This window comes from Mustela nigripes, chromosome 1 (assembly GCF_022355385.1).
Source record: "Mustela nigripes isolate SB6536 chromosome 1, MUSNIG.SB6536, whole genome shotgun sequence".
Classification (NCBI taxonomy): domain Eukaryota; kingdom Metazoa; phylum Chordata; class Mammalia; order Carnivora; family Mustelidae; genus Mustela; species Mustela nigripes.
In genome coordinates this window covers 86307788-86328827 of record NC_081557.1, presented here as the reverse complement: position 1 = coordinate 86328827, position 21040 = coordinate 86307788, and the positions used below count along the sequence as shown (strand labels likewise).

The following is a 21040-nucleotide window of genomic DNA, read 5'->3' as shown; positions in this document are numbered from 1 at the left end:
GTGACTTGATTTCACGTAGCACCACCTTCACTTACTCTCTGCAGGAATCGCCTAACTCTGCCTCTACGAAAGTGCTTACGTCGGGGTGAACTGTGGTGTTTAATGAGATCTGGCGCTACCTTCAGAGATTTGGCTTACAGTGGCACCTGGGACTATGGCATAAAAAAAGGTTAATGATTGTTACTGCAGTCAGAACATCAGAGTGGCAGTAACTACTCACAGTTAGAAAGTTAGGATCTCCTGGGACACACTCTTGGTTGTTTATTTTATTATTTAAAGAGAAACTTAGCTGCTTTAAAGCATCAGGGAAGTAGAAACTTGGAGAATTTAAAACATGATTTTTCTGAAATGATCATCATGTATTGAAATAGGCTTTAAGCTGCTTTCCATGAAGAGATCCTTTACATGGATTGGTATGCCTGTGTCCATATTTTAGTTTATTTTATTTTTTAAAAATTTTATTTATTTATTCGACAGACAGAGATCACAAGTAGGCAGAGAGGCAGGCAGAGAGAGGAGGAATCAGGCTCCCCGCTAAGCAGAAAGCCTGATGTGGGGCTGGATCCTAGGACCCTGGGATCACAACTTGAGCTGAAGGCACAGGCTTTAACCCACTGAGCCACCCAGGTGCCCCTGTGTCCGTATTTTAAATCTATTGTATTGATGTACAAGGTACACATAGTGGACAATTTAAGTGTAGAGCTGCTTGAGTTTTGACACCTGTGTCGCTTCACGTAGCCGCCAGCACCGCATGATGGTTTACAGTATTTCCGTTTTCTTAGAAGTGTTGTGCCCCCTTGCCGGAAATGCTCTCCCTCCCAGACCTCAGCCCTGATAACCACTCAGGTGTTTCCTGTCAGGGTAATTTGCATTTTCTTGCATTTTATATAAATGCAGTCTTACTTCATGCAGTCTTTTGTGTTTGTTTGTTTTCTTTCACTTAATCAGATACTTTGAAATTAATCCACATGTTTCAGGTGTCGGAACTCTCTTCCTTTGTATTATGGAGGATTCTTTATCAGGTAGCTTGTACAGATCACATTTTTTTACTCACCAGACGATAAACACTTGTGTTGTTTTTAGTATTTGGCTATTATGAATAAAGTTCCTATGATCAGCTGGGTTCATGTTTTTGTGTGAATATTTGTTTTCATTTCTCTTGGATACATTCCTAGAAGTATGTCTTTACGGTAAATATATGTTTAAGTATATAAGAAACTGTCATGGTATTTTCCAAATTTATTTTCATTTCCTTTTCATCTTTTTTTTTTTTTTTTTGTAGTTCCCTATGTCTTTCTTCCTCCCTTGCTTGTCCTACTTTGTGAATTGATGATTTTCCACAGCAGTGTGCCTTGATTCCCTTCTCTTTGTCTCTAGGATATCTGCTGTTGGTTTTTGTTTTGTGGTTACCAGAAGCACCATAAAATATCTTATAGTTTGATCAGTCTATTTTATGCTGATAATAATAATTTTGATCACATATAAAAACTCTATCCTTTTATTTCCCCCCTCCCCACATTTTATGGTTTTGATGTCACAAGGTACAGTTGATCCTTGAACAACATACGAGTTAGGGCCCTGACCTCCACAGTTGAAAACTCATGTAAAACTTTTGACTCTCTCAAAACTTAGTACTCTTAGCTTCCTGTTGACCAGAAGCTTTACCAATAACAGAAAGAATTAATTAACACACATTTTACTTATGTATTATACACTGTATTTGTACAATAACGTAAACTAGATGAAAGAAAATGTTATTAAGAAAGTATACAGGAAGAGAAAATACATTTACAGTACTGTATTTATGGAAAACCATGTGTAAATGGACTTGTGTAGATCAAACTCGTGTTGTCCAAAGGTCAGCTGTATATCTATTATTAACAAATTAATATAGCTATAGTTAGTTTTTTTTTTTTTAAAGGTTTTATTTATTTATTTAAGAGGGAGAGAGCACGTGTGTGAGGGGTGGTAGGGGCAGAATAAGAGGGAGAGAAACTCCAGCAAATTCTGTACCAAGCATGGAGTGGCGCTGGATCCCAAGATCGTGGCCTGAGCTGAAACGAACTGAGCCATCCATGCTCCCCGCCATTGTTAGTTTTAATTTTTTTTTTTTAACTTACATAGTAAGGTTCTGTGATTAACAAACCACCATATTTTAGTAATATTGCTTATGTTTTCCTTCTGAGCATGTCAAATTCATTGACGTCTATGGTCTTAGGTTTTAGCCTCATTGTGTATATCCTGAATTGCTTTCTCCTGATATTTCCATAGCTGACTTGTCATTAAATTTCAACATCAATGTTATTTTCTCAGAGGTGTTTTCTCTAACTATTCAATCTGAAGGTTCCCCAGTCATTTTCAGTCAGTTCACTCTGATTCAGTTCTTTGTGTAGCATTAGTCACCACTTGACATTTTCTAATTTATTTGTTTAAGTCCTCTTCTCTAGCTACTTACCAGAACCTAGTAGGCTCACTGAGCACACACTGTTTCTTGTGTTCCTTGCTGAGCCCCCCAGTCCCCGGGGGAGTACCTGTCACATTTAGGCTCTAAATAAATATTTTTTGGGAACCTGGGTGGCTCAGTCATTAAGCGTCTGCCTTTGGCTCAGGTCATGATCCCAGGGTCCTGGGATCGAGCCCGGCATCAGACTCCCTGCTCGGTGGGAAGCCTGCTTCCTCCTCTCTTATCCCCTTTGCTTGTGTTCCCTCTCTTGCTGTGTTTCTCTCAGTCAAATACATAAAATCTTAAAAAATAAATAATTAAAAATAAATAAATAAATAAATAAATAAATAAATAAATATTTCTGGACTGGATGATTAAATACGTGTTCATTAAATGTAGCTAACTGGGGGCTCCTGCGTGGCTCAGTGGGTTAAGCCTCTGCCTTCAGCTCAGGTCATGATCCCAGGGTCCTGTGATCGAGCCCTGCATCGGGCTTTCTGCTCTGCAGGGAGCCTGCTTCCTCCTCTCTCTGCCTGTCTCTCTGCCTACTTGTGATCTCTGTCTGTCAAATAAATAAATTAAAAAAATCTTTTAAAAAAAAGATGTAGCTAACTGATGTTCAGAACTAGCGATACTGCAACAGATTAGAGGAAACACCGCCTTCATGGAATTCACAGAGAGATAATGGGAAAATTCAAGGACTATTGTGGGACTGAGAGGAGAGCTAGAGGAGAGAGGAAGTAACGACTCTTGAAGGATAAGGAATATGTAATTAGGCAGATTAGTGGTACTAGTGCTGGAGGGAAACATTTATGTCAAAACAAACAGAATTTTATAAAAGACTTTGAAGTGGGGTGTCTGGGTGGCTCAGCGGATAAGCGTGTGCCTTCAGCTCAGGTCCTGATCCCAGGGTCCTGGGATGGAGCCCCACAGGATTGAGCAGGGAGCCTGCTTCACCCTCTCCTTTGGCCTTTCCACCCTACTTGGGCTCTCTCCCAAATTAAAAAAAAAAAAAAAAAAAACGACTTTGAAGGGCATGGAGCATCTGGAGACTTCAAGTTATTTGGTGGTACTGGTGAGGTTGACACAGGTGAGGGACAGATATAATGGCCTTATATGACATATTGTGAGAAGTCATTTGGAACCACTGAGAAAATGTTATTTGATCATCTTTGTTTTTTAGAAAGTTACTGCACCAAACCTGTGGAGGGTTACTTAGATGGAGATAAGTCTAGAGATAGGGAGATTGGTTAATAGGCCTTTCCAATAATCCCAGGATGTATAATAAAGGCCTTGATTTTTGAAATGTAATAATGGTGAAGAGGAGAAAACAGTTTTGAAGGATAGGAAGCAAAATAAAGGGCCTGACCAATGGTTATGGGCACTTAGGAAGGAGTCTATGATTTCTTCCAGTTTCTGACATAGATGACCAGATAGCTTTTGGTGGCTTTTAAAATTATTCAGAAACTCTTGGTTAAACACACAATGTGTCACGTAGCTTCAGCTTCTCTCTTGGTGTGCTTCTTTGCACATGGAACCAAAATACGTCAGAATGGGCTTCCCAAATAATCACAAATAATAAATTCCTTCAGAAGTTTATGGAATTGTCACTTGAGATGATGTGGGGCCCTGATTATCATGATAATGATCTTTTGAAGATGAGTGAGATTATAATTTTTTTAAAAGATTTTATTTATTATTTATTTGACAGAGAGAGATCACAAGTAGGCAGAGAGGCAGGCAGAGAGAGAGAGAGAGGGAAGCAGGCTCCCCGCCGAGCAGAGATCCCAACGTGGCGCCTGATTCCAGGACCCCGGGACCATGACCTGAGCCGAAAGCAGAGGCCTTAACCCACTGAGCCACCCAGGTGCCCCGAGATTATGATTTTTTTAATGAATTTCACTTCTACCCCAAAGCTATGATTTATTTATATTGGGTATGGGATCCTAGAGTCCCAGATGAATCACTGTATTCTTAATTAGTATGACCATTTAGGGACCTTACCGCTAAATTGTTATAGGGGGAAGTAGTCTTAAAATAGTGAATGTTGTAATCAACTCACTTGGGCTCAATACATTTCCCTCTGGGTTAATTTGCAAACTTTGAACTTAAGGACAAGGAAATTCCATAGGACATTTAACTATTCTAACAAAGCAGGATGAATAATTGTTTTTTTTTTTTTAAAGAAGGGAATTTTAGATATTTACTACTATTCCTAAAATGGATATTGAGGGGCACCTGGGTGGTTCAGTGGGTTAAAGCCTCTGCCTTCAGCTCAGGTCATGATCCCAGGGTCCTGGGATCGAGCCCCAAATTAGGCTCTCTGCTCATCAGGGATCCTGCTTCCCCCTCTCTCTGCCTGCCTGTCTACTAGTGATCTCTCTCTCTCTGTCAAATAAATAAATAAAATCTTTTAAAAAAATGGATACTGAATTAGAGAGTATGAATTACATAGTTTAAAACAGATTGAATAAAATAAAAATAATTTCATTATTTATACACCAAGTATGGGAATCACTTCTTAGATACATACCTGTGCATCAGTACGGAAATGAATTTAATCTCTTTCAAAAAGTGCCCATCCAAATATTTTTAAATTAACATTCATGCATCCCGAGCACAGAAAATGCATGAAATGTAGAAAAGTAGAGAGTTAAAAAAAATATATCGTCAAATGGCAAAATTGGGTGGAAGGGAGTGGGAGGTACAGTCTACCAGTGATGGAATGAGTTAATCAAGGGCATTAAAGGTACAGCATAGGGAATATAGTCAGGGCTACAGGAATCGTGTTGTTTGGTGACAGGTGGTAGCTACGCTTGTGATGAGTACAACATAAACGTGCAGACTTCTTGAATCACTATGTTATACACCTGAAACTAAAATGTAACATCGTACTTCATTGAACTGTACTTCAATTAAAACAAAAGTCACCTAGAATATTAGCCAGATTCACCAGCATTAACCATTTGGAATATTTCCTTTCAGCCTCTGAGAGATTGTAAAGTGTAAAATAACTATGAATAAATTAAGACTTTTTGAAAATCCCTTTTCTAACTATTTACATATTTATCCTTATAGGCTTTCCTTTGTAAGCCTTTCCCTTCTCATGTGAACATCCTTTCCCTCCTCCAAACCTCCACTGTGTAAGCTGAACAAAATGTAGGTCTTCTTAAAGCAAATATGACCATCCTGGACATTTAAACACTTGACTGAAATCAGTTACTGCTACTTGGATTCAATCTCTACCAGGATGTCAAATACATATGCATAAAAAACTATTAACATATAAATAATCTCAATTTAGCCTTTTAGTGTATAGGATATAAGCTTGTGTTCTCCAAGAGATTTGGGGTGGCTGTCTGACAGTCTGCTCTCTTATAAACCTGTGAGAGTGGTGAGCAGCAGAGAGAAAAAACAAAATGAAAAAGACATTCCAAAAGTAGTAACTGATTTTATAACTGGCAAGTTTAGGTAACAATATGATGATGATGGTGATGACGATGATGCATTTATTGAGGGAACAGTGGTGTTAAAATTTGACTACAAACTGTAATCAAATATGTATCAGTGTTAATTTACTATTCATTTTATTAAATTATGCATAACTATTTATCTTAAATCACTTTTCTTTGTTTTTTTAATGTTTCAAATTTTTATTTAAATTCTAGTTAGTTGACATACAGTGTAATATTACTTTCAGGAGTAGAATTTAGTGATTCATAACTTATATACAACACCCAGGGCTCCTCACAAGTGACCTCCTGTTTAATTCATCCCATGCCCACCTCCCCTCCAGTAACTCTCAGTTGTTCCCTATAATTAAGAGTCTCTCTGATAGTCTCTCTCCCTCTCTCTTTTTTTTCCTTTCCCCTATGTCCATCTGTTTTGTTTCTTTAGTTCCACATGTGAGTGAAATCATGTGGCATTTATCTTTCTCTGACTTATTTCCCTTAGCACAATACACTGGCTTCATCCATGTCTCTGCAAATGGCAAGATTTCATTCTTTTTTTATGGCTGGATAATATTCTATTGTGTGTGTATATATATATATATATATATATATAACATCTTTTCTTTAAATTTTTTCAATTTTTTTAAAGAAACATATCATGTATTATTAGCCCCAGGGGTACAGGTCTGTGAATCGCTAGGTTTACACACTTCACAGCACTCACCATAGCACATACCCTCCCTAGTGTCCATAACCCCACCACCTTCTCCCGCCCCCCCACCCCTCACCGGCAACCCTCAGTTTATTTTGTGAGATTAAGAGTCTCTTATGGTTTTTCTTTATCCCAATCCCATCTTGTTTCATTTATTCTTTTCCTACCCCCCAAAGTCCCCATGCTGCTTCTCGACTTCCTCATATCAGGGAGATCATATGATAGTTGTCTTTCTCCGACTGACTTATTTCGCTAAGCATAATACCCTCTAGTTCCATCCATGTCATCACAAATGGCAAGATTTCATTTCTTTTGATGGCTGCATCATATTCCATTGTGTATATACACCACATCTTCTTTATCCATTCATCTGTTGATGGGCATCTGGGCTCTTTCCATATTTTGGCTATTGTGGACATTGCTGCTATTAATACTGGTTAACATTAACATTGGTGCAAGTGTCCCTTTGCATCTGTATTTTTGTATCCTTTGGGTAAATACCCAGTAGTGCAATTGGTGGGTCTCAGGGTAGCTTTATTTTTAATTTTTTTGAGGAACCTCCTTACTGTTTTCCAGAGTGCCTGCACCAGCTTGAATTCCCACCAATATGTAACATTCTCTGCATCCTCGCCAACACCTGCTGTTTCCTGAGTTCTTAATTTTAGGCATTCAACAGATTTCTGTACATTGATTTTGTATCCTTAAACTTTATTGAACTTGTGTACCAGTTCTATCAATTTTTTGGTTGGAGTCCTTTGGCTTTTATACATAGAGTATCATGTTACCTGCAAATAGCAAAAGTTTGACTTCTTCTTTCCCTATTTGAATGCCTTTTATTCTTTTTGTTGTCTGATTGCTGAGTCTAGGACTTCCAGTACTATGTTAAATAACAATGGTGAGAGTGGACATCCCTGTCTTGTTCCTGACCACAGAGGAAAAGCTCTCAGTTTTTCCCCTTTGAGGACGATGTTAGCTGTGGGTCTTTCATATATGGTCTTTCTGATGTTGAGGTATGTTCTCTCTATCCCTACTTTGTTGAGGGTTTTTATTTTCTTTTTTTTTAATTAATTTTTTATAAACATATAATTTTATCCCCAGGGGTACAGGTCTGTGAATCGCCAGGTTTACACACTTCACAGCACTCACCAAAGCACATACTGTTGAGGGTTTTTTAAATCAAGAATGGGTGCTATACTTTGTCAAATACTTTTTCTGCCTCTATTGGAGATTCATGTGTTTTTCATCCTTTCTTTTATTAACATGGAGTGTCACACTGATTGATTTGTGAATACTGAACCACTCCTGCAGGCCAGGAGTAAATCCCACTTGATGGTGGTGAAGTACATTTTAAAAGATTTAACTATTGGATTCAGTTTGTTAGTATCCTGTTGAGAAATTTTGCATCCATGTTTGTCAGGAACATTGGTCTATAATTCTCCTTTTTGGTGGGGTCTTTGTTTTGGTGTCAAAGTAATGCTGATATGGTAGAATGAGTTTGGAAGTTTTCCTTCCATTTCTATGTTTTGGAACAGTTTGAGAATAGGTATTAACTCTTCTTTAAGCATTTGATAGAGTTCCCCTGGGCAGCCATTTTGCCCTGGGCTTTTATTTATTGGGAGATTTTTGATTTACTGATTCAATTTCTTTGCTGATTATCAGTCTGTTCAAACTTTCTATTTCTATTTTCTATTTCTATTTCCTGTTTCAGTTTTTGTATTTTATATGTTTCTAGGAATTTATCTATTTTTTTCCAGACTGCCATTTGTTGGCATATAATTTTTTATAACAATCTTGTAATTGTTTTTCTGTGGTGTTGGTTGTAATCTCTCCTCTCTTATTCATGATTTTACTCATTTGGGTCCTTTCTCTTTTCTTTTTGATAAGTCTGGCAAGAGGTTTTTCTGCTTTCATTAATCCTTTCAGAGAACAAGCTCCTGGTTTCATTAATCTATTCTACTATTTTTTGTTTGTTTGTTTCTATATCATTTGTTTCTGCTCTAATCTTTATTATTTCCCTTCCAATGACTTTAGGCTTTATTTGCTGTTCCTTTTCTAGCTCCTTTAGGTGTAAGATTAGGTTGAGGATTTGAGATTTTTCTTGCTTCTTGATACAGCCTGTACTGCTATATACTTCTCTCTTATGATCATTTTTGCTGTATCCCAAAGGTTTTGGATTGTCCTGTTTTCATTCTCACTTGCTTCCATGTTTTTTTTTTTTTTTTAAATTTCTTCTTTAATTGCCTCATTGACCCAGTCATTTTTTGGTAGATAGTTTCTTAACCTGCATGTTTGTGATCTTTCCAAATTTTTTCTTGTCATTAACTTCAAGTTTCATAGTGTTGTGGTTAGAAAATAAGCATTGTATGATCTCAGTCTTGTTGTACTTGTTGAGACCTGGTTTGTGACCCAGTATGTGATCTATTCTGTGAATGTTCCATGTATTCTTGAAAAGAATGTGTAGTTTGCTGCTTTAGGACAAATGTTCTGCATGTATCTGTTAAGTCCATCTGGTCTAGTGTGTCAATCAAAGCTATTGTTTCCTTGTTGATTTTCTGCTTAGATGATCTCTCCATTGATGTAAGTAGAGTGTTAAAGTCTTCTGCTATGATTATATTATTATCAGTGAGTTCCGTTTTTTTCTCTTAAGGATTTATTTATTTATTTATTTGACAGAGAGAGAGAGAGAGAGAGAGAGAAAGATCTCAAGTAAGCAGAGAGGAAGGCAGAGGGGGTGGGGGAAGCAGGCTCCCTGATGAGCACAGAGGAGCCCAATGTGGGGCTTGATCTCAGGACCCTGAGATCATGACTTGAGCTGAAGGCAGAGGCTTAACCCACAAAGCCACCCAGGTGTCCCAGTGAGTTCTTTATGTTTGTTATTAATTGTTTTATATATTTGGATGCTCCTAAATTGGGGGCATAAATATTTACAATTGTTAGGTCTTCTTGATGGATAAACCCTTTAATTATGATATAGTGCCCTCTCCACTTCTTGATACAGTCTTTGGTTTAAAATATAGTTTGTCTGATATAAGTATGGTTACTCTGGCTTTCTTTTGCCATCCATGAGAGTGATAGATGTTTCTGCATCCCCTCACTTTCAGCCTCCAGGTGTCTTTAGGTCTAAAATGAGTCTCTTGTAGGCAGTATATAGTGGGTCTTGTTTTTTTTTTAATCCATTCTGATACCCTATGTCTTTCAATTGGAGCATTTAGTCCATTTACATTCAAAGTGATTTTTAATATAAATTTAGTATCATTGTATTATGCCCATAAAGTAATTGTTTCTGGAGATTTTCTCTGTTCTTTCTAGTCTTTGTTGCTTTTGGTCTTTCTTTCCCACTCAAAGAGTTTCTTTTAATATTTCTTGCAGGGCTGGTTTAGTGGTCACAAACTCCTTTAGTTTTTGTTTGTTTGGGAAACTTTCTCTCCTTCTATTCTGAACGGTAGCCTGGCTGGATAAAAGATTCTTGGCTACATATTTTTCCCACTCAGCACTTTGAGTATATCATGCCAGTCACTTCTGACCTGCCAAGTTTCTGTGGCTAGGTCTGCTGCTCCCTACTTTGTCTTTTCTCGTAAGTACTTCTTTTCCCTTGTTGGTTTCATGCCTTCCCCCCCATCTCTTATCTCTGTATTTTGCTAATTACCACAAAATGTCTTGCTTGCTGTTGGCCAGTTTTGATTTTGATGGGAGTTCTCTGTGCTTCCTGGATTTGGATGTCTGTTTCCTTCTCGAGATTAGGGAACTGTTCATCTGTAATTTCCTAGAAGCAAATGTCTGCCTATTTTCCCCTCTCTTCATATTCTGGGACTCCTATGATATGAATGTTATTATGCTTTATGGAGTCACTGAGTTCCCTAAGTCTATGTTTGTGATTCAGTATTTTTCTTTCCCTCTTTTTAAAGCTTTATTATTTTCCATAATTTTATCTTCATATAATTGACTCATTTTTCTACTTCTTCCATGCTTGTGGTCATTATATTCTGTCCGTTTTGCATCTCAGTTATAGCATTTTTTTTTATTTTGGTCTGACTAGTTTTTAGGTCTCATATCTCTGCAGTAAGAGACTCTCTGGTGTCTTCTATGCTTTTCCTAAGCACAGCTGATATCATCATGATTGTTGTTTTCAATTCTAGATCAGGCATATTACTTACATTGGATTCAATGAGACCCCTGGCCATGACCTTTTCTTTATCTTTCTTTTGGGATGAATTTCTTCATCTTGGAATTTTGTCAAGGTCTCTTTCTTCTTCTGCCTGTTACGTTTCCTGCTGCTGAGAGTAATGACTTTAAGAAGGGGTCCTATCCTGTCCAGAGCCTGCTCCTCCAGGAAGTGTCTCTGAGGTATGTTGTGTGTACTCTGTGGCTGCATTTTAGCTGCTCTTTCCCTCAGGTCAGGCTGTGCAGAGTTTCTCTTTGCCTGCAGTGGGGAGTGTTCAGACCTTGTCCAGAGTGTGGTGAGTTGTAACTAGGTAAGCTCTGGTCTGCTTGTTGAAATAGGCCTGATTCTATTTTCACTAGAGCTGAAGGTTTGCAGCCAGTGTATGGTCAGTAGGCTTGGTATGTGTGTGTGTGTGTGTGTGTGTGTGTGCGTGAGTGTGTGTGTGTGAGAGAGAGACACTTGCCCTCATACAGAAGCACCTGCACTGTGTAGGGAGGAGGGGGGGCTTGGCATATGTGGCTCAGGTCTCCACTGTGGGCACTGTGCTCCTCACTGAAGATAGATAGTCCACGCTGATGGGTGGAGGAAGGCAAAATGGTGCCAACCCACTCTCTTGTCCCCAGAGAAGGGTGTTTGCACCCATGCTGTCAGGAAGCCCTCACAGAGGAGTGAACAATTTGCCCTCTTGTGTCCTGCAGACTGTTGCCTTCACCCTGTCTGTGTTCAGGCCATCTTCCCACCTGGCAGCTCAGTGCACCTGTATTTTGAAATTCAGCTGGCATGAGTTTCAAAATTCCAAATTTTAGGGATCTGCCTAGGCATAGATCCATGCTGCTCCTCTAGGGGTGGCTCTTACCAAGCTGGGTCTGATGCAGATTTGTCCTAGAAGGTCAGTCGGACCAACGTGCAGAAACTTGGAGTTTAGAGGAAAGTGCAGCAGGAAACAACAACAACAACAAGAGTCAGCATCCAGGTTAGCTGTCCTTAACAGGTGTCTCTGCTCCTGTGCTAACAAATGGGGCAGCTCAATGGTACCCACTGGCTCTTGTCCCTGAGAAGGAGTGCCACCTTTCCCAGATGGACTCCAAGAAGAGGAACCATCTCTCCAGTGGGCCTAGGGGATCCTGAGAGCATGCAGTCCACTCCTGGGCCTCTGTCCTCCTTCTCCATAGGAGCACAGTTACACCTGCCAGGCTCCATACTGGCCATGGCAGGACTTCTAAAACTTCAGACTTTGAGCTCTACTGTTTGTAAAAACTCATGATAAGTAGTCCCTTTTGTTGTCCCAGTCAATGCTTCTGGGGAAGTGTTTCTTCTGCAATACTCTGTGTCTCTCTGTCTCTCACTTCTCTCTCCATGATCAGGACTCTCTCCCCTATGCATCACTAGTAATTCTTTTACCCCCCCCCCCAAAGTACATATCTGCAGCTTCTACCTTCCACGATGTGGCCTAGTTTCTCCCTCTAGTTGTGTAGTTTGTTCTTTCAGTCCTCAGGTCAATTTCTTGGGGGGATTCAGAATGATTTGATATTTATCTAGCTGTCTTCAAGGGACAAGGCAAATATAGGGTCTCCTTTCTACTCTGCCATCTTAACTCCCGTAACAATATTTTCAACTATCACAAAATTGTATGAGAAAATCTAGCAAGAGTTCAGTCCACTTTGGTGTCACTCTTCATACAGCACGAGATGCCATGAAGAAAGCATAGCTTAGATGCCCTGAAATGGGTTAGAGTCATGTTCCCTTGGAATGTGGCAGAACTATCCTGCTAATTGACTCTCTCAAGACCTCCTTTACCTTTTCATTCCTCAAGCTGTAAATGAAAGGGTTCAGAAGAGGGGTCACCACTGTGGTAAGGACAGCAGTCACTTTGTCAAACTCCAGCGAGTGGCTCTGGCTGGGCCTCATATACATGAAGATGTTGCTCCCGTAGGCAATGGACACAACTGTGATGTGAGAAGCACAGGTGGAAAAGGCCTTCTGACGGCCTTGGGCTGAGGGGATGTGCAGGATGGTAGAGATGATGTAGGTGTAGGACACAATGGTGAGTACCAGGGAGGTCAGAAGGACAAGGGAGGATAGGAGGAAGTTTATCATCTCAATGAAATGAGTGTCTATGCAGGCCACCTGTAGCAGGGGGGCAATGTCACAGAAGAAATGACCAATTTCCTCAGTGCAGTATGGCAATCTGGACACCACAATAGTTGGGCACAGTACTGAGAGGAAGGCTCCGACCCAGCAGCCCAGAACCAGCTGGAGGCAGACCCTGCTGTTCATGATGATGGTATAGCGCAGCGGGTTACAGATGGCCACATAGCGGTCAAAGGACATCACCGCCAGCAGGATAAACTCCACTGTCCCCAGAAAGAAGTAGAAATAAATTTGAGTGATGCAGCCAGCAAAAGATATGGTTTTTTTCTCTTCTAAGAGACAAGTTAGCAACTTGGGGGTAATAGTAGTTGTGAACAAAATGTCCAAAAATGACAAATTACTAAGGAAGAAATACATTGGTGTTTGGAGACGATTATCAGTCCATACTAAGGAAATGATGACAATGTTTCCTGTTATGGTGAGCATATAAACCAGCAGGAGAATGACAAACAGCAAGATTTGAAGTTCTTGGATGACAGGAAAGGAGACCAACGTGAATTCAGTCAAGGAACTCTGGTTTCTCAGAGCCATTTCTACTGGAGGGGTGAAGAAACAAATGAAGAAAAACAGAATAGTTTAAGATCTCTTCCAAATTTTGCTAAAGAGAACATCCAAGAGCCGGGGTCCTGGCCCTCACTCTGACTGTATTACGTGGCTTTTGGTAAATCAAATTCCTTTGCTTGGCCTCTGTTCCCATCCTCATAGTTGATGAGTTGGAAAAAAAAAAAAAAAACTTTCTGTGGTCTCTTTAAAATTTAACTTTTCAATTCCAATTACATGCATATATTTCTTTTCTTTACTTCCTTCCTTACATCCAAATCCATTCACGCTAACTGATATGTATCATTCACTGAAGTTCACTCAAGACATTTTGAACATCTTACAATTTAATACGATGGATATCTTAGCTGAGAACCTCATACCAGACTTCATTGAGGAAAAAGAAGTCACCCGACAAAAATTCTATTATCCTTCCTGTATGGAGGCTGACCAGCATATCTTAGCTGAGAACCTCATACCAGACTTCATTGAGGAAAAAGAAGTCACCAGACAAAAATTCTATTATCCTTCCTGTATGGAGGCTGACCAGCATATGATGATCTGAAGGATTCTCTTAAGCAGCAACAAGAATTGGATAGGACACACTCTCTGAGACATTGCTGGTTGCATCAAAAGTAAGGGGAGGTGTCTGGATCCATTTTCTTTTTTTATCTTTTAAAGATTTTACTTATTTATTGGACAGACAGAGATCACAACTAGGCAGAGAGGCAGGTAGAGAGAGAGGAAGAAGCAGGCTCCCTGCTGAGCAGAGAGCCCGATGCGGGGTTCGATCCCAGGACCCTTGGATCATGACCTGAGCCAAAGGCACAGGCTTTAACCCACTGAGCCACACAGGTGCCCCTGGATCCATTTTCTAAGTAACAAAGAAATAAATAAACAGGAACTGAACTGAGGCGAGGCAGCCAGGGCCCAAAGCTTTGGTGGCTGGAGCTGGAGCATAAAGACATGGCAGCCGAGATCAAGGTGGCTGGGACCTGAATCAGCCAAGACAGAGAACTGGTGAAGGAAGCACAGAGACTGAAACAGCAGGGAACCAAAGCAGATTTGACTTGTACCAACAAGCATCAGCGAGGAGCAGGGTGGCCCTGTGATCATGCTCTTATGGAGACGTTTTTGTGGTATATCAGCAAAGCTGGAAAGCAGATCCTGAGACTTCCTCACCGAATCACATCTTTGAGAGGGTGAGGCATCCCTGGGTGGGGCATGCCAAGCAATGGGAAAGGAAGCCAATTCCTTCCAGAGAAAAAATCCCCCAAGTTAGGCCCCCAAGAACTCCCTGATATTAAGAAGAAATGAACTTTTGGACAAAGATTTCCAAACACTCTAACCATTGCATTACTATAAGTGAGACCAGGAAAAAAAATAATAGGATAAGAGGTTCAGTGTAAAGACAACAGAGTTCAGAATTGTTGGATATGTTATTTATTTATTAAAATAAAAAATATTAAAAAAATAAAAATATTTATTAAAATCTTAAAAAAGATTTTATTTATTTATTTGCCAGAGAAAGAGAGAGAGAGAGAGAGAGAGCAAGAGCAAGCACAAGTGGGAGAGTGGCAAGCAAAGGGGGAAGCAGGCTCCCCACTGAGCAGGGAGCCTGATGCGGGACTCCATCCCAGGACTCTGGGCCAAAGGCAGTCACTTAACCAACTGAGCCACCCAGGCATCCCTAGGATATGTTATATAGTACACTTATATATGGAATATTTCAAGAAATGTAGGATGTAATTTTAAAAGTGAGAATGCCACAAAAAATATCAAGGCTTTTAAAAACTAAGTTAACTTTTAAAAAGACACAGTGGAACTTACAGAATTAAAAAAAAAAAAAGGTTATTGTTGAAGTAATAACTCAATAGTTTCAAATGAGGTGAGCTGCAATGAACCATGGATTAAATATGACTTAAAACACCATGTTGGGGGCACTGGGATGGCATAGTCAGTTAAGTGTCCAACTTTTGCTTTTGGCTCAGGTCTTGATCTCAGGGGTCTGGGATCAAGCCCTGTGTCAGGAGCCACACCCAGTATAGACTCTGCTTGGGATTCCCTCTCCCCTTTCCCTCTGCCCAACCCCCCCTTTCTAAAATAAATACATAAATCTTAAAAACAACACCACCACCACTATGTGGTACACCTGAAATTAATGTAATATTGTGGGTCAACTATATTCAAAACCAAAACCAAAACCCTCTCTCTCTCCTTCTCTCTCTCTCTTTTTTTTTTTTCAAAAGATTTTATTTATTTATTTGACATACAGAGATCACAAGTAGGCAGAGAGGCAGGCAGAGAGAGAGGAGGAAACAGGCTCCCTGCTGAGCAGAGAGCTCGATCCCAGGACCATGGGATCATGACCTGAGCCGAAGGCAGAGGCTTTAACCCGCTGAGCCACCCAGGTGTCCCCCCCCCCCCAAAGTTTATAGTTCTTTATTTGACAGAGAGAGACACAGCAAGAGAGGGAACACAAGCAGAGGGAGTGGGAGAGGGAGGAAACAGACTCCCTGCTGAGCAGGGAGCCCCATGTGGGGCTTGATCCCAGGACCCCAGATCATGACCTGAGCTGAAGGCAGAAGCTTTACGACTGAGCCACTCAGGCACCCCCCAAAACCCCCTCTTATTAGGTCATCTCATCCACTCTGAAAACAAACAAGAAAACCAGATTAATAAATAGGAAGATATATCAAAAGAATTTCTCTTTAATGAAACAAAGAGAGATAAACTTGCAAAATATATGAGTGTTCAAAGGAATGGGATTTTGTTAAAACAACCAAAACAAAATCAGGGAATGGGAATATTTACATGTGTAGTGTGTTATCCTGCAGGAGAGAACACAGACAGTGAAGATGGTTAGTATTTACAGAGAAACAGAACACCAAAGGGAGGCAATGAAAAACAGCAAGAAAAGGCAGATCACTTACATGGGAAAGCAGAATGACTATTGGCTTCAACACAGCATTAGTGAAAACCAAAAATTAGTTAAATAATATCTTTAAAGCGTGGCAAGAAAGTACCTGCCAACTCACAATGAGATATCCAGTAAAAGTATCTCCCATTGTAAAATAAACATATTTCAGATAAAAGCTTCAGGAATTTATTACCAAGGGACAAATTATAAAGTAATTTCTAAATATAATTCAAGCATAAAATAATGGAGATACTTTAAGATATTAAGAAGAATAATAAATAAAATAGTAAACGTGCACAGAGCTGAGCTGTGTCTGTTAATGTCTGTTTTTTATCTTGATTTACTTTGTGAATCTATTAGCAAGATGTATGCTAAAGGTATCAAAAAAGTCTAAAAGGGGTTATTTTTTGGTGTCTATGATGCTCAACAAATTTCCATATAAATTAATGGTAATTCCTTCTTCACTTGATCCTATCTTGGTTTACAAAAGGTTTCATAGAAATGTTAATACTTTTGGATAGTGGGGAAACTTGTATTAATAACTGGCAAAATAGACACTAAGACAGAATGCGTCATTAGGAATTGACAGGGCCGCTCTGTGATTTTATAAGTTTCAATCCATCATGAACTTATTATGAGTCTAAATATGTAGATACATAATAAACAGCTTTAACACATATAAAGAAAAAAATCACAGAACAGTAAGAACAAAATATCATCATAGTGGAAGATTTTAGTAAATACATTTATTTTATAATATTTTAAATCTTAAAATATTTGTGTGTATGTGTGTGACAAGCTCAAGAAACTGTTTATATGAACAACTCATTAAACACACAAATAACCTAATTTTACATGACTTCTCTTGCTAGTTACTAAGGCATAGCTCTTGCAAAGTTTACCGAAGGATCCTGTGATTGTGTCAGTATTCCCTGTAGCCAAATAAACCTGTTCCTTGCTGACTGGACTGTAGACAAAACAGGTAACTGAACTACTGAGTGAAATCTGAAAATAATTAAATAATTTATCCCTTAACAATCTCTTTCAAAAATCCAGGTCTCAGTCTCCTTACTAAGGTTTTTATTTTCCTTCATTTCCACTGGTCAGCTCATATACATACAAATTACTTTGAAGTCCTTTCATAAGCCTTTCATGTCTGAAATTGTGGATGAGTCTTTAAAAAAATAATTTCTCATTCCAAGTTTTATGTGTAAGCTGAGCCATGTAGTACAGTAGTAAGTGTGTTTGCAGTGGGAAGGCTCCAGTAGGAGTTCCATAGCTGTGATTTCTGCATGTGATTTTATTTTTCTCACTGGTAAATGGAAATGCTGTAACAATCTTCTGCTTATGTTCATAGTAAGGATTGGAATGATGTCAGGTTCTTACCAGCAAACAACTAACGTAACATTTCCTGGCACAAATGTTCAATAAATGTTTTGCTAATAAAACCAAGCAAAACAAATAGGACTGGGAGCCTTGGGTGGGAGTGAGGAGGCCCCTATTATGGACAAACCATGGAGAAAAAAATATTATTACTCTGTGAGTAATAAAAATGTAAAACATTAATATGCAGTGGAGATGTGATAACAGAGATCTCTACAAAACCTGGACTTCTGTCCGCAATAAATAAATAAAATCTGTGTGAGGGTCCTAAAAGGATTCGACCTTGTAGCCACACTGCTTTCTCACATGCATGTTTTAGCCTACGCTTCTATCATAGTGATAAAAGGGAAGATATTCTTATACCCTGCAGACTATTCAAAACTGATCCCATAAGCATGCATTTTTTATATTTAAACATAAAAGGAAACTTAATTTTTCAGAGTTGTATTTGTTAGATTCTTTTTAAATGTTGAGTGATGGGGCACCCGAGTGACTCAGTGGGTTAAAGCCTCTGTCTTCAACACAGGTCATGATCCCAGGGTCCTGGGATTATAGGCTCAGCAGGGAGCCTGCTTCCTCCTTTCTCTCTGTCTGCTTCTCTGCCTACTTGTGATCTCTGTCAGATAAATAAATAAATAAATCTTAAAAAAAAATGTTGAGTGATGAAATTTTTTTTGCCCCCTCTCACTTGGATTTCTTCGAAAACTTCATAATATTGGTTGTCCACGGGTCATTACACAAACTTAATGTTTCTTCCTCAGCAAAAGTCAAACCATCTATACTTAGAATCTTTCAACTGTGGGAAATTCACTGCTAATTCATTATCTATTTTCATATTGGTGATTTCTGACCCTTTGAAAATTCTTTATTAACTTGAGGTAATACTTTTTCCCAGTTACTGGGACCAACTGGTCCCAGTACTGGCCTGAAGCGTGTTCAGACAAAGCCACTATTCTCATCTCTTCAAAAGGCCTTGATTTCTACTTTTAGGTTTCAAGTCATAGCTGTGATACTACCTAACATGCATTGAGTTCTTGGTATTCTGTGTCAGGCATTGTTACCACTTGAAAAATTTAAGTCGCATCAGAAAGGAATGGGTATCATCCATTTCTGAAATGTAATTTTTCTGGCTAAATTTTAGATTTGCAGCTTTTGTTTCCACACAACCTTTCTGCTTTGAGCTGTTTAGGTGAGTATTAAAGCATCCCTATGACTGATTTGGAGGTTGTCATATTTTCCTGGCAGTTGTTTTAATTTTTTTTGAAGGCTCTTCTCTTTCACATGTATAGATTCAATGACCTGCTAATAGGTATTGTCGTGATCTACATTTTGCTCACAAAAAAAAAAAAAAAAAAGAAAGAAAGAAAAAGAAAAGAAATTTATAGAGATTGAATCACTTACCTAGAGTCCCATAGCCATTGTGTGGCAGAGTCACATTGGAGTACTGAATTCCTTAGAGATAAACATAATATGGACTCTTAGTCCCACTTTTGCAGAGAGGAGAGAATGTCAGAGAATGTCAGAGAAGCTCTGGTTATGGTTTAAGTTAGTGATAAAACACATGAAGCTGAGTCAAGACTCAGCTCTCTAGTTGAGCCAGAGCAGAAATGTTATTGTCACTGTGTGTTCCAAGTCTGGAAATGCTGGTTTTGCTATGTTGAGGAATTGAATAACCAGAACATTTTAGATTCAGAAAAATCTCAGGATTGGAAAGGATAGTTAGGATCATGTAGTTCTATGAGGGCCTAAATGTCAATATCCTTCCCAAATATTTCTCTATCCTGAGAGACTTACTAAATCCGTTGTATCTTAGGACAGCTCTATTCCAAAATCAACCATTACATTGACGTGGAAGCTGAATGCCACCTGTTTTCTGTATTTATTCTGAAAACTCTGAAACCTTTATAAGATAAATAGAACTTTGGCTTTCTACCTCTTTTTTCTGTATCTAGGATGGGATGTGTCCTTTCCTCTATGAAAATAGGCCATGAATAAACAGTAATACTTGAAGCTCTTGCTTGCTCTCAAGGATTTAATTGAGAATAAGAGCTCTTGGGAATATGAGGTGAAATGAGGTTAATTACTATTTTGTTATCAAGGAAGTTTAGCCCTAAAAAAACAATCACAACCACAAAGTTTAGTTGGAGATGCCAAATAGACATGTTCAGGACTCCAGAGGAATTATTTTAGGACTTTTGTTTTATTCAGTTAATAAAAGCTTGGTGGCCTCCTTTAGAACTTTAGGGAAATCAAAACATAGAAAACTTTTGATGTTCCCCAATAATTGACAACATGATGCCCGTTTTCCTTTCCCAGGGATGCTGGCAATAATAATCCTTCAGTGCTCTGAAAATGCTAAACTTTCCTTTTTTCCCCTCTCTGTTAAAAGTGAAGAAAAATTCTCCTATTCTTCCCAGAACCTACAAAAGGTGACTTTCTCTTCATTTAGATTCATCTACACCTAAGCCTTATATTAGCCTAAAAATCCTAAGGTTGGTGAATTAGAATGATGGTTAAGTGCCACGAATGCAGACATTTTCTGAATTGACTGAAGGTAATCTCCAAAAGATACAGGGTAGGGACCTTCCAAAGCAGCTGGACAGGTAATGGAGAAGTGTCCAACTGGCATTATCCTCTGATGATGTCATTTCCCGTGTGTTCTTCGCGTTGTGGCTTTTTTCCATTGCATTTTGTTCTACATTACAGCATCACTTAGTTTCTGGAACCTATTGATTCCTCCAATCAAAGCCCTGAAACTTTGACATTTCTATTAAAAGCCAGAAATTGTTGGATTAGGTTAAAAAAATCAAACTCTAGTCCCGTTACTGGAGACACATCTAGATCAGAAGCAGAAATGGCTGAAAAAATTAAAGGGTAGATAAAGGATATATAAGGCGAACATTAACCAACTTTGCTGGATCGTATTGTGGTTTCCAGTTATTATTCACTTTTCTTCTTTCTGTCAAAATATTTTAATGAGGTATAGTTGACACACAATGTTACATTAGTTTCAGGTGTACAATATAGTGATTCAACAAATCTATATATTTTGATATGCTCACCCCAAGTGTAGCTACCATCTGTTACCATACAATGCTAACTGAAATTTCAGTTTTATTGTGTTGTGGTTAAAGACTTGTCTGCAGCTTGAATTTGACTTTTCCTCCATAAAATTATATTTGTTTTATTTTTTTAAAGATTTTATTTATCTATTTGAGAGAGAGAAAGCACACACATTAGTGGGGGGGGGAGGGGCAGAGAGAGAGAGGGAGAAGAA

The 21040-nt window shown here is 38.9% G+C and overlaps 1 protein-coding gene across 1 annotated transcript; it reads right to left on the bottom strand.

Moving 5' to 3' along the window:
- Positions 1-12503: 12503 nt before the first annotated feature.
- Positions 12504-13451, bottom strand: LOC132012503 (olfactory receptor 6M1-like). Its single transcript, XM_059392588.1, has one exon. It carries the CDS (start codon positions 13449-13451, stop codon positions 12504-12506), a length of 948 nt encoding a protein of 315 aa, XP_059248571.1.
- Between the last annotated feature and the right edge of the window lie 7589 nt (positions 13452-21040).